Source organism: Engystomops pustulosus, chromosome 11, assembly GCF_040894005.1.
Source record: "Engystomops pustulosus chromosome 11, aEngPut4.maternal, whole genome shotgun sequence".
Lineage (NCBI taxonomy): Eukaryota > Metazoa > Chordata > Amphibia > Anura > Leptodactylidae > Engystomops > Engystomops pustulosus.
This window is the reverse complement of record NC_092421.1, coordinates 51,249,884-51,264,570: the sequence shown is the minus strand read 5'-3', so window position 1 is coordinate 51,264,570 and position 14,687 is coordinate 51,249,884. Positions and strand designations below refer to the sequence as shown.

Here is a 14,687-nt window from a genome sequence, read left to right as displayed (position 1 = left end):
GAAAAGTGCGGTGGTATATGAGAGGGAGCCTGGAAAACCACCAGGAAAAGGGAAGAAAGAGGGAAGGAATGCCGGCACAAGGCATACAGGCAGCCTATCATGGCGCCATCTTGGAACATCATAGATACCACTTTGATGATGTATGAAATAAGTCTCCAGCACAGTCTTTCAGAGTCCTCATATGGAAAAGGAAAGTAGAGTCTGGTAATGTCCACTTGTTTTCAATCCCAAGGATTGTGAAAAAAAGAGTGCTACTTGTCCAGGCAGTTATGTTTTGGCACTGCAGCTTCTCCTTCAATATTTTTATTGCGTGACAGAATTCATGTAATTTTATCAATTTGTTATTTTATTTTAATAACAATTTTATTCATGAACAGTTTGGTTTCCCTTGTGTCTATTGTTGCAGAAAAACAGAAAGTAGAATGAATATTTAAACTTATCTAGAACAAAGTGCAATACCAGACACAACCCATGGACAAGAGTGGCGCTGTGTCTAATCCTATTGTTTTATAATTGCTTCTTGAACATGTTATCAGCTGTGTTTCCTTCTGCTCCAGAATAAAAATCATCCTCCTGTTTGTATTTCTATTATAGTGACTACCCAGAGCATGAAGACCTCAAGAACCTGATACAGCAGCAAATCAACGCATTAACCAAGTGAGTGTCTCCAATCAGACATGTGGGAAATCTAGAATAAATGGGTGTGATGTACAGCTATGGGAATACTCATTAGTACATTTTGTTACATTTCTGCTTAGAATAATTACTTATACCACTATAATTCCATGGCATGCTTCCCGCTCTCTCATATCGATGTATAGAGATTATTAACATGTTTAGACTGGAAAATCCCTATAATATATCACAAGGCTGAGAAAAGAAATACACTGTATGATAACTATTGACTTTTACCTCCTCAGTGATATAAAGGATCTTATTTTGGACCCAGAATTTAATCTGCTGCAGCGATGTCTACTAGTTGCAAGGTATAGTAGTAATGTGTGTCCTATTGGGAAGGTTTCCTGCATTTCAGCTATAGAGGATTTCTTTCAGGGTTATCCGGCTGATAAAAGTGACATTTAGGCTGATATAACCTAATCAATGCTCTGGTGCTCCCCCAGGCCCTCTTAACACACATAAAATGACCACAGAGGTGAATCATTGCCCGTTTGTCAAGCAGGACCCCAGACAACAGGGGGAAACCCAGACAGCGTCACAGTAGGAGTGGTGGAAGATTGTTGGGGTATTATGACTTACCCCCCATCACACCCCACATGATGAAAGGAGTCCTCACAAAACATCATGCTTACAGTTCGGCGCTGCCAACTGCAGGGACTTCCTATATCATACATAACTCTGACCTCTGCCGTCGGTGAGCACATGGTCCAGGGTTCACAGACTGACCATAGTCTTTGTTTTAGCCCTGAGATTACAGTGAACATACCAAGTACCCTAAAAGCTAAAGCTGCCATCTTTCATCCATTTTGAAGCCCCATTTACAAACCTTGGGGGTCACATTTTGTCTTGGATAATAGGTTGCTGTGATTATGTGGGATGAGTCTGGCTGCAGGCTTTGCTGCTGAGGAGTCATATAGTCATGAGCTTTAAAAGGAACCTGTGAGATTTGGGACACTTAAAAACCCACAGGTCCTTATGGCAATATCATTAAAAAAAAACAAAAAACATATATATATATGTATATATATATATATATATATATATATATATATATAGTATATATTTTATTATATATTATATAATTATATTTAATTATATTAAAAACAAAAAAAAACAACAACAACTTTATACTTGCCTTGTTCCCTCTGCGCCTGCAAGTTGCGGCAAGTGAAGCCGACATAGTACACTCTTGCTTCGCTGCGCAAGCGCCATGATCATAAATAGACTGTTGGTCGGTATAAGTTTTTAACATGATTTTTATTCTGTTTTCAGGTTATATGGTGACGAGTCCGAGTTGCACTTTTGGACTGTGGCTTCTCATTACCTACAGGTTTTCCAAAATGATGCACCTCACGTCAGCATTTCAGCAAACCCCTTGGACATCTGTTATGACCTGCTGTGCGAGAATTCGTACTTCCAGGTAACATCGCTAAACTAAATTTAAAGGACATTCTTTAGGCAGCACTCACACCAGAAAAGAGGGAGAGGGGTCTTTACGGAATCTTGTATCTCATAGCGAAGATAAAGGCATGAAAACTCCAGTTCAAAGGAAGGACAATAGACCAAAACTATGAATAGCTCAGTCATCTCATCCTACCATTGTGAATAAAGTCAGGGCATCTGAAGTGACTTTTCCCCTGCAGTGTCTAAACTTGACTGAACTCAGGTAAAATATGACTTTTCTCAGCTCATTTTACATGACTTTGGAGGTCAGTAGGTGAGATTTCACATACAAGAGGGGATTCTAGAAAGGACTTTTCATACACTCTTTTGGGGTGACTGCTAGTTTATTGGGGTAAAATCTGGTGACAGGTTCCCTATGCACAGATATCCCATAATACTAGAAAGTAATAGTGGCTACTATATTGTAGTGTTAGTGGAAGAAGTGTGATCACTGCTGCCCAACAGTCACAATATCTGGGGGTCTTGTGTACCGCTATTTGAATGCTGTTATGTTGACTGCTGGAGATACCCAAGCGCTATGCTTAGTTTCTCTTTGGCAGAATGTAGAAGGGGGCATAAGGGTGGGGGGTCCTGTTCTTATCATTGCATCAGCCTGTGCTGTAAATTGAAGCAGATTTAAGCGTCCACAGTTCCAATCTGGAGGTAGCCATGATTGGCTTTGACATGTTAGGGGGAATTGTGTGTGGAGACCCTCATGGCCCCCCCACTGATGGGTTGGAGGGAGTAATCTGAGTATAAATTGTTAATTGAGCTAATTTTGTGACTTAGTATCTCTCATTCTGTATGTTGTACCTTCAGAAATTCCAGTTGGATAGAATTTGCCTGCAAGAAGTAAAGCGTTCAAGCTATGAGCATACAAGGAAGTGTGCGGACCAGCTGCTTCTCCTGGGCCAGGTACCGAATATGTGGAGAATCTCTAATAAGAAAGAAGTTTTATATTATTTCTCTATTTTAGTTTTTGAACCCATATGGTAGAGCTGTGTGCGTGCAATGAATCCTCTCTGGAAGTTCACACATCCACACCATTGTATATACCATATATATAATGTAATTTCATTTCCATCAGTCCTGTGCAGAGAACTCATATACTGTTTGTATCCCTAAGACAGACCGAGCGGTACAGCTGCTTCTAGAAACCAGTGCCGACAACCCACAGTATTACTGTGATTCCTTAAAGGCATGCCTCGTAACCACAGTCACTTCTTCCGGACCATCCCAGAGCACTATTAAGTTAGTGGCTACCAACATGATCGCCAATGGGAAACTAGCAGGTAGGGAGCGGTCATTGTCTTATGTACAGGCAGTCCCCGGGTTACGTACAAGATAGATTCCTTGTGTTTGTAGTTAATTTAAATCTGTATGTAAGTCGAAACTGTATCTTTTATTATTGTAGCTCCAGACAATTTTTTTTTTTGTCCCAGTGGCAATTGGATTTTCTAAATTTTTTGCTGTTTTTGGGAAGAAGTATCATCAATAAAACCTAATTACAGACACCTTACAGCTGATCGTTGCAGTCTGGGACTATAGTAATATCCAGAAAGCTTCACCAGAGGTCACAGTGGGCAGAGGGGTCCGTCTGTAGCTAGGGGTCATCTGTAAGTCGGTTGTACTTAAGTAGGGGACTGATATGCTTATTGAGTAATAAATATTTAAAGGGATTCTCCCGAGGTTGAAAAACATGGCCGCTTTCTTTCATAAACAGCGCCACACCTGACCATGGTTTGTGCAGATATTACAGCTCCGGTGTATAAAGATGAATGGAGCTTAGTTGCATTACCACACGTTACCCATGGTCAGGTGTGGCGCTTCTTTTGAAAGAATGCAGCAATGTTTTTCTATCTAAGGACAACCCTTTTAAGAGGTGTTAACAGTGTGACCCTGCATAGTCTGATACTGGTTAATTAATTTTTTCCATTGTCAGACTGTTTAGGGACTCCCCTACCTGACGGCCGAAACAGTGCCGGTATGACACAAACAAGTGCAGAAAAATGATAATATGTGCTTGTTTCTCAATCCTATAGATTAATTCTTAAGCCTCTGATGACACACTACCCATGAAGGGAGTGTAGAAACGCGTCAGGCGGAGGATATACATAGGATATATGATAGTGTGTATACCAATGTGTACAGCACCTGATTAATTGGTGGTGGTATGTGGCACTGTGCAGCGATCAGAAACTGAATAAATAGGCTGCATGGATGCCACTCACACAAATCTGTCAGTTGTGTGCAAATAGCAAATGCACGGTCGGAAATATTTAAGTGAGGGATTTCCGACTCCTGCACCTACTGAATGCCTGTTCGATGTAAATTTTTGGCTGTAGAGTGGCCCCAATTTTAATAGTATTTAATAAATATTAGGTTTTAAGTGTTCTTTTTTCAGGCGAAATATTTCATACACCTGAACACAAATAATTATAAATTTTGCTTTGTACACTTTTCTTTATTGACTCCCCTACCTGACAATGAGAAAGTATTGTATAGTACAATATATTGCTACATTTTTAGCAACTACAATAGAGGAAATTACAATGAAGAATTATAAGAAAATATGCATATAGTACAGTATGAAGAATCCAGCGCTCCAATGTTCTGGCCTCTAAATCATACAACCTTTTATTAAATCCATCCGAATGATCTGAAGAGGAAGCTTCATTGTTTACTACCTTTTAGACTAATCACTGGGAAACATTTGTCCTAATAGAAGAGTCACTTTTGATTTGCTGTATGCTTACGTGCTGTTTACTGGATACGCATACATTGTCTGATGTAACTTTATCGTCTCGCAGAGGGGGTGCAGCTACTGTGTCTGATAGACAAGGCCGCCGATGCCTGCCGCTACCTGCAGACATACAACGAGTGGAACCACGCAGCCTGGCTCGCCAAGGTGAGTGCAGCACTTCATTCCATGAAATCACACTGTAGGTCACTTCCATATTATCCCATCAAATTACCCTAAAAATAGTCTTTGTTATGCCTCATGGACACAACTGCGTGTACTTTGCATGCAACAATAAATCCACCATGTGCTATTATTACCAGACTAAAATGTCACTCTGCAACCGGATTCTTTTATCTGGTATCCCCACCGTTCCCAAGCAATCCGCAGCATCGGTCTCCCATGTTCTTATTCTCAATGGAATGCAGCCTCAGGTCTGACAGACACCCACAGCTGTCATGGCAACAGATCGCCGCTCCCCGATGAAGCCACGGGGAGCGACAAGTGTAACAAATGGTGCAACATCTTTTACATGTCCCCAGCGGGATTGGAAGGGTTAATACTCTTGATCGGTGAGCCCTCTTCCTACAGCCTCAGCACCCCTGCACAGTACATGTACGGCGCAGAGTGTGAAGGGGTTAATGACGATAGACTGCACTGTGTGTTCTATATCATCTCCCTAAAAACAAAAACACACAGTTACTACATGGTCTGTATGGTGTTTAACCAGATCTTATGATCATCCTGTGAATATTCTAGAACCTCATCTGGCTCCTTACTTTACTCCAAAAAAGAGCTGGAAACTAGAGAAAAGTAGGGTTAAGAGCATTAGTTGTGACGACTTGTCTAGAGATGAATTTTGTCTAATGATATCTTGTATGGACTACAGAGACTGGTGCTGTATATAATATATATATTGGGGCACATTTACTAAGGACCGTGCGCCAGTTTTCTGGTGGACTTTGCACGTTCTTTCTAGTGTAAACGGTTAATGTGCACCACATTTGTGTCGCACACGACCGTTTTGTGTCCTGGCTGCACTAGTCATCATACAACACGAATTTCTGCACTGACTCTCCGGTGCTCAGTCGGTCCGCGCCACTCATTTATTGTGCAGAGTCCGACAGAAATGTGTCACACGCCCCATGTTAGAGATATTGAAGCTTTGCAGGGGGCACCAGATTCATGAATCTTCTGCACTATACACAGGTAAACTGCACTGTTAGTAAATGTGGCCCATTTTTCTTAGAACCACAGCCTTACAGCGTTTTGACCTTATTGTTTCTCAGGTGAGACTGAACCCAGAGGAATGTGCCGAGGTCATGAAGCGTTGGGTGGACCATCTCTGTTCTCCACACATCAACCAGAAATATAAGGCAATCCTGGTCCTCCTCTCTCTCGGCTGCTTCAGGAAAGTCATTGAGATGTTACACAGGTAATATTGGGCTCTCTATTGTGTTACATTAGAAAAGGGAAGAATATTCAGACTTGACCTAGCTGTAGCTAGGGGTTGTACCAAGTTTGCAAGTGATAGGGGAAAACAAGGTGATTTGGAAGGGTCCAAATACTGGGATTCTAGACTCCAATACCAGGATCTTCATAGAAAAAGGTGTCCCTTTCTCGCAGACCGTGAATGGGAGTGCTGGAGATAACCTGTCGCTGTACTTGGCAATTTCTGACAATCCCATAATATTGAATGGTGGGCAGGATGCATGCTGGAGCGGCTACTCCACCCATTAGTGAGAATGGTACCCTGTGCTCTGGATTATCGGCGTCTTTTCTCATGATGTGTAAGCTTCTTAGGGTTGATACAATCCCTTTAAAGAGGTTTCTTCAGATCTGGAAAGTCACAAAATGACTCCATGGAAGTGATGGTGCTACCCAAGGGCCTGGAAACAGGGGAAGGAGCAGACTATGCCCCAGGAGACAATATTTTACAATGCAGGGACTGTACTGGATTAGAAAATCATGGATGCCGACTTCTAGTATTAGAGCCGCACCTTTCCATCATACATGGTATAAGGGAATGGAGCTAAAGTTTCTGTTCAATCTTGTACTGCAGAGAGAATTGGTTTTTAGAAATTCACTTGGAGTGTCAGAACCTCCTCGATAAAGTCTGTATGTGTGTGCTGACACTGCCTCTCCAGCCTATATGTTTGGTATTGCAATTCAGCAATGTGGTTTTTACATTTATATTCTGTTTCCATTGTTTTTCAGCATGAGGTGTTTTGATCGTGCGGCCTTGTTTTTGGAAGCTTGTCTGCAGAACTCTGCAATAGAAATCTGTGATGAGACCAATATCCTTTTCTCTCTCTAATGGTGAGGACTCGTCCACACATGGCGTCTGCTTTACGTTTTGAAATGCAACGCAAAGACTCCACAGAGATGACATGTCGAGGTAACATTGTGGTTATGGAAATGCAGTATTATCACCTCTGTGTTCACAACGTAAAGCAAACGCCTCATAGCAGATACCTGTAGAGAACGCCCTTTACAGAGTCTTCTATTTCACTACAGACCGTACCTGACTTAAGAACACCCGACTTACAGACGACCCCTAATTGCATACAGACCTCTCTGCACACTGTGACCTTTGGATGAAGGTAATTTACTGTACTTTAGCCCTAGCTAACAGTCAACTGTTAGAGTTACAAAAGGTTAATCCTTGTTCTCACAACAACCCAAAATTCTGAAAATCCAATGGTCACAGGACAAAATAATTTGTCTGGAGAAACACTTATATTCTAGTTCTGACTTGCATATAAAATCATCCTAAGAACAAACCTACAGAACCTATCCTGTCCTAACCCAGGGACGGCCTGTATTTGTCACCAGCCCATGTGAATAGCAGGTACCTTTTCCTTAACTCCGTCTCACATAAACTAATCTCTGCAGTGTTTGCAGACTATGCTCGCACCCTCCGCTCCATAGGATTTACCCAGGGCGCCGTTCGATTTGCCCAGAAGGCCGGAGGCGCTGGTGAAGAGTTGGTGTCGGAGCTTCAGAGCAACAAATCTGAAGAAGAAAAATGAGGCACGTTGAAATCTAAAGAAAAGATCATTGCACTCGGTTTCCTCTCTGGAAATGTAGATTTAGATATTTTTAAATGGCTTACAGACATTCCAGTATCCTGCATTACTGTACAAAATACCCAACCCGTACATAGGAGAGGAAGGGCAAGTCCAGGATGGCACCATGTTAACCCAAAATAGCAAAGGCCAACCTAATTTGTATAAAGTCATCAAGGTCACAGAAGAAGGTTACATACGTACGTACATACATACATACTCCTCAGCAGAACCTCCATGAATAATGTATCACTTTGCTGTTTCCCTTCTTGGTACTAAAGCACATGGGCCATGGTCAGTCAGTAATTCCTGTTTTACAGACCATTTTGGTGGCTGTGTAGATTCATTCCTTAAGATGGCCAAAGCACTTTAGATAATGTGAGGTGACCCTGCAACTTTCATGTATTGGGTCCTACAGTTCTGTCTCTATAGAAGGTGCCATCCATTCTGACAACTATCTGGAGTATATGACCAGCTTTATCCACCAGGTAGTTAGTTATATTATCAGACTTGGATATACTGTACAACTTTTTTCCCGACGTGGCCTTCTATATGTGCAAATTTTAATACATAAACACTAAGCATGGGTAGTTTATATGCAGGCCATGTACATTCCTGCAGCCAGAATGTCACCGTCTAACATATCTATCAGAGTATGTGGGCAAAACAAGATTACTGGTGGTAGGGGGTCCTAATTAGGCTGCTCGTTCTTTCTCGGGAGGGATGTTTTTTTTTACACATTTTCTAAGACTATCTTTAATAATGGAGTATTCCCACAAATACACGTTTCGTATCTGTACTCAGTAAATGTTTTATTTTGTTGTCCTGTTATTAACAAAAATACAGCATTTCACAGATATCAGTCCTGGTGTACACAATTTCCCCTAGACACAACCCAGTAAATTTGGGTCGGGCAGCCATTTTGGATAAGATTGTGCAGATGAGATTTCTGTCTGTCTCTGCTGTGTGGCTGTAGCCACGCCCCCTGCACGGAGCTCAGAGACTGCTCACCATGTGCTGATAGGATGTAATCAGAGAGAAACTACAAGGAGAGAAGTGATCCGGGGGAAGAGGGAGGCAGGCACAGGTCTTCGAGATGTAGCAGAGCTCACAGAGTTATCAGTCTCTGTGTAATCATCTCATGCAACCTCAAATCTGTCTCTTCTCTCTTTCTATTTGTGTCATTGTGTTAGTACAATGTCAGGAGCCAGATGAAAGTGTATTTACGCCTTGTACCCTAAAAATGTAACCCCATTGTCACCCCATAGAACTAGAAGGATAATACAGTAATGTGCCTGCCGGGAGAGGTCCCACTGGGATTTTGCACTGAGCAGCCGATGGAGTGATGGGAGCTAAAACAGCAATAATACTAATTTTAAAGTAAATTAATTGTAGATTAAAATTGTAAAGTGAAGGGTTAAATGATCTTTATTTTGTTAACATCACTAGGGGATATAAATGTGACAATTTTCTTTCCTGTGAAAACCCCTTTAACCTTGTAAACTGGAAGATTTCCTTTTAAAGGGATTATGCCCAATTTTATCTCTCCTTTCCACAGGATAGGGCAGTGATGGCAAACCTTTTAGAGGCCGAGTGCCCAAACTACAACAAAGACCCACTTATTTATCACAAAGTGCCAATACAGAAATGTAATTTGTGATTTATATTCCCTTCTCTGTCACAGTTTTCATTGATGCCAGCACCCTGAGGACACGATCCAGAGAACAGGGGCTCCAGTTGTCACTAGATGATGATGCACCCTGCTCCTCCATTCACTGACAGTGAGTGGTGGAGATTTGCTGAGCACAGCGCTCCACTATCTTCGGCAATCCCATATAATAGAATGGAGTAGTGGGGTGCATGTTTCATGAGAACGGGTTCCCGTTCTTTAGATAGTGGGGGGGGGGCCCTTCTTGTGATTTTTGGGGCACCAGCAGTTAGACCCATACGATAAACTAGTTATCCCCTGTCATGTGGTTAGGTGATAACTTTTTAACTTGGGACAACCTACTTTTTTTTTTTGTAAGCAAAGGACGTTCATATAAAGATATTTTTAAGTCGAGACTCATCTCATTTTGAATGGATACAAGATGCTCTGTTCTTCTATCCCAGGCCCACATACCAAAGAGAACATTGCGGCATTTGTATCACTTGCACAAGAGCTGTAGCTACACATTTAGTTTCCTGTGGGAAGCACAGAGATAACAGGCTGTAACGGTGGGCATGCCATGTAAATATGTGTGCTAGGTAATAATATGGAATAGGAAATCCATAGAGTGTTCAGTGGAGTCTGAATAATGGACCAGATAGTTCCCACTGAGCGCTTGTACTTCCGACTTCACTGTAAAAACCACTAAACCAATAAATATCAACCCGAGCTCTTCTCTTGTAACATCAGTATCTTACCTTGCAGATTAGTGTTGTATAAGATTTGCACAGTAGGCCATGTGATACCCACAAGGTTATACCCTTTCCCCCAGGACTTCCCTCCCTCGATGACAGGGGACAGAAGGAAGGGCTGTTTGATTTGACCATGCCTAATAATTTTATTCTCATAAGGCAGTGATGGCGAACCTATGGCACGGGTGCCAGAGGTGGCACTCAGAGCCCTTTCTGTGGGCACTCAAGCCAACAGCCAAGGACAGAGTTCACCAAACAGGAAAAAATCCATTAAATCTTCCTAGGCAACTTATGAGATGCTGCGCACAGCACTATTTTACAGCGACACTTCATTGACTGTTTGGAACTGCTTGAAAAGTGAGAATCTGTTGAAAGAAGTGCATTATCTTTGGAGATAATGGAGAGAAGCTACAATGATAGTCTGAATTTGCCCACCTTGATTCAATTGTATTGGTGGCCTCAGGCAGCCGATACAATTGAAGAAGTGGATCAGGTAGAAATAAGTTACTGTTTGAAATGGCAAATTGGCACATCAGGGTATATAAGTGGGTTTTGGTTGTAGTTTGGGCACTCGGTCTCTAAAAGGTTCGCCATCACTGTCATAAGGGATAAGTGGCAGTCATGACACCCTAAGGGTTCAGAAGGTATCCATGCCCAGCCAAACCAAGCTTGTGGATGTGTATGATATTATCTACATTATATGACAGATTATAAATCTGTGCAGAAGATTCCAGCTACTATATACACATTTTGCACTGTATTGTTTTCATGGTGGATGTGAGACCTGAAGGAGAGTTTATACCTCCATGAGTGTTCTCTATCCTGCATCTTGTTAGTGGCTGTGAGTGCTGATCCACACAGGGTATATTGTTCATTATTATTATTTATATGTGATATTTTTGATTGTGATGTGTATAGAGCTGCTTGGATAAATTAAATCTTTAGGCACTTTATGCCCTGTATGTTTATGTACTGTAGTATATAGATCATTTCTATAGTATATATCAGGCAGATGTTTCTTCTCTGTGAAGGAAGCATTTACAAAAAGGGGGTATGGAACCAAATCCCAAAAATTATGAAGAATCAGTTTGGGATTTTCAACTACTGACCCACTGTAAAACTTCTTAAAGGGGTTAGTCATTTAAATCATTGGACACTCTGAGAAGACTGTATAGTCTAACTTGGCACTGATTTACTTTAGACACTTTTGATAAATCTTTCACAGTGAGTTGGTTACATCACATTTTAGTGATTTGTGTATACAGCTACTCTCCAGACCTGCGTCAATTGCTTGTAGTGTGTAACCTCTAAGACTCACGCATAGGTCCGCACAGGAGCTGTATACAAATACAATTATTTGTAAAGGATTGTATTTGCAAAAAAAAATTACAATTTTTAAAGGAAATCTACCATAAAAGGCAAGCATGATAAACCAGGGTAACGGGAGGGGAGAAGTGCTCCTGTACAGTGTAACAACCAGTGAAGCTGTAACATAGAGGGGCACTAGGAATGCTCCCAGAGCCCTTCAGGCTCATTATCATTATCTTAAAAGTTAATTTTAGAAGGAAGGAGGCTGTGGATAACAAATATAAGAAGATCACCACAGTCACAGTGCCTGGATCTATGAGTAAGTGCTCCTGGATTATCATGCTGGATCTTCATGGTAGATTTCCTTTAAGCAGCTACTTACAAACTCCTATGCATTAGGGTCATGAGGGTCATGACCCTGGACCGGTTTCACTCTGCTGCTGCTCTAGTGGCAACTTCTACCATCCCCTGCAGAGAATCTCTTGGGGTCACTTCCTAAATAAATTTTTGGATGATTCACTTTGTTCTCTTTTAAACAAATGATAGAAAAACCGAAACGTACAATGCGGGGGGGAGGGGCGGTATCCCCTCTAAGACAACACTTCCCCTCTTTAGACAACACGTCCCCTCTATAATAGAGAGAATAGTATAAGGTGTTAATGTATCAGAGATGTTCCATGGGATCAGCCGGAATACTGACTGAATTATATCCTTATACCTATTTCTTGTCTTTTTGACAAATGTAATAAAGATATGAAATGGTGATGTGTCTCTTGTCTGTTTTTCAAGATATGATAAGTGGTGATATTTATGTTATTTAATAAAAAAGGGGTTTTCCTTAGAATAGGGGATCAGCTACAAGTAGATCTTAGTACAGATACAGCTCTTATTGAAGAGAGTGAGAGCTGCAGTCAGTTTGTAGCAGACCCTTTGTAGTGCCTGTCCAAAGTGAGGGGTCAAGGAACCTCCATTAATCACTTTTTAATTATTGTCCATTGTTCAAAAAAATACTCAGATTTTTTTTTTATTATTTTTGCATGTGAGCAAACTTCTATAAGTTTCAAAGCTGTCATAGATTTTTCAGAAGTCTAAACACTACACTTTAACTTATAGATGTACCAAACCCATCGGCACCGTGCACATGGAACACTGCCCTCTGCTGGATTAACAGGTGAACCAAGAAGCTCTTCCTAGCCCTACATTCATGGATTATTAAAGCAGTTGATCATGTAATGTCTTCCGAGAGCGGTCTGCAGGAGAAAGGTGGTCTGCAATATTGTTATATTTTACAGAATGACCAGTTTGTACTGCACATAAAGATACACCCATGGGTAGCACCTACCACAAGAACTTATTGATATTGGGTAGAGATGGAGAACTTGGTGTAGGAGGGTCCGGTACCCAGAGGTGGGCAGAGAATAACTTGGAAGCCACACAGTCCCAGTTTCAGCAAATACATGTTATTGTTTGTATGATGTAGTTATACAATTTTCCAAAATTCCTTCCTGTCCTCTAGATCTCTGCTTGCTGTTATTCAACAGGAAGCTTCATTGTTTACTCGGTGTGGATATAAACCGGTCCCTGGTCATGTGATGTCACACAGATGCACGACTCACTATATCACTGACAATAATCAAAGCTGTGTGTTATTACGAGCCGTGCACCTGTGTGACATCACATGACTGGTTTTTAGTCACATCACGTAAACAATGAAGCTTCCTGTGACAGCAAACAGAGATCTCAAACTGTGGGAAAGTGATACAGAAAGTACATTGATATTGTCTGTATAATGAAATGTTGTACTATTTTGCAATTATTTGCTGAAAGTGGACAAGCCCTTTAAGAATATTGCGTCATACTGTACTGAATAGAATTTCCTAGATCATTTATATATCCTGGTCTATCCATTGAGCATCCCCCAATGATCAGGTGTGGAAGAGACCATGATGCCTGTGTGATTGCTGCAGCCTAAAACTGTCATAAAAGGCTTTTGTTAAAATACTAAAACAAAACGCTGTATAACTATATGCTTTCACATAATTAATAAAAAGTAAACTCTGATGCACAGAACCAGAAAAGATTTTGACTATTTTTGGTGTATAGAGACTATGGGGAGATTTATCATTAGTCTCTTAGAGCAGAACTGTTCTAGTTGCCCATGGAAACCTATCAGAGCACAGCTTTTATTTTCCCGCAGCTGTTTATAAAATTAAAGCTGAGCTCTGATTGGTTTCCATGGGCAACTAGAACAGTTTTACCTCAGAAACTTGATGATAAATCTCCCCTTATGGATCCATCTACCGTATATCCCAGGAATATTACCGAAATGATTCTGTATGATAGAAGCCTTCGGGATAGGACCAGAGGACCTGCTGATGGGGTACACAGATTAGGGTCTGGGCGCTGCCCCTCACCCTGTGGATGGCCTCTACAGCCTGGACTGAAGTTGCCAGGTTAGAGTGTTACATTTACTGAAACTGTTCTTTCCACAAAGACTTTCCTGTCCTGGACCTCAAGTTCATAGACCTTGCAGAGGTGTGATGGATGAGGCTCAGGAACAAGTGACAAGTTTAGGTAAACACCCTGAAGCCGAAGAGGAGGAGGCGGCGAATCCTGCTGGAGAGTAACGAGCGCTTCCCCATACTGTAAACAGGAAAGCAGATGAGAGGGGAGATTCTCCTCCAGGCCAATTCCCCAGGACAACATCAAATTGTACAAGTAGAACAATATGTGCTGCTATGTGGATGCCCACCCCACTGATGCCAGTGTAGCCCCACCCATTTGTCATTCATCAGAATCTCTGCTTTTATGTATCAACATCTGTATCACAGAGATGTGTCACGAGGTAACATTGCTGGGGGAGATGCTTTACCCCCTTCCCCAAATCAGTGGTGTAAAAGGGCTCCCAGTATATCTACTGATAGGTGTCACCCATTCTACCCTAGACCACTAGGGATGTCACCTTTAGTTCTGTCATCCTCTCTGACCACCAGGGAAAAATGTATAATTATAAATCCCCCTAAACTACCAGGAATATATAAGAAAACAAC

At 41.5% G+C, this 14,687-nt stretch overlaps 1 protein-coding gene across 4 annotated transcripts in view; it reads left to right on the top strand.

Moving 5' to 3' along the window:
* WDR11 (WD repeat domain 11) overlaps positions 1–13,698 on the top strand; it is a 116,223-nt gene extending 102,525 nt beyond the window's left edge. For 3 of the 4 annotated variants that reach the window (XM_072131023.1, XM_072131021.1, XM_072131024.1), the window contains 9 exons: positions 595–657; positions 921–986; positions 1,951–2,098; positions 2,941–3,036; positions 3,248–3,413; positions 4,932–5,029; positions 6,151–6,296; positions 7,079–7,161; positions 7,742–12,400. In XM_072131023.1, the coding sequence (XP_071987124.1) occupies positions 595–657; positions 921–986; positions 1,951–2,098; positions 2,941–3,036; positions 3,248–3,413; positions 4,932–5,029; positions 6,151–6,296; positions 7,079–7,161; positions 7,742–7,893 (1,018 nt within the window). In that variant the 3' untranslated portion in view covers positions 7,894–12,400. Of the gene's footprint in view, positions 1–594; positions 658–920; positions 987–1,950; positions 2,099–2,940; positions 3,037–3,247; positions 3,414–4,931; positions 5,030–6,150; positions 6,297–7,078; positions 7,162–7,741; positions 12,401–12,750 lie in introns of those variants that run through there. The other variant, XM_072131022.1, reaches the window with a different exon arrangement.
* Positions 13,699–14,687: the final 989 nt, after the last annotated feature.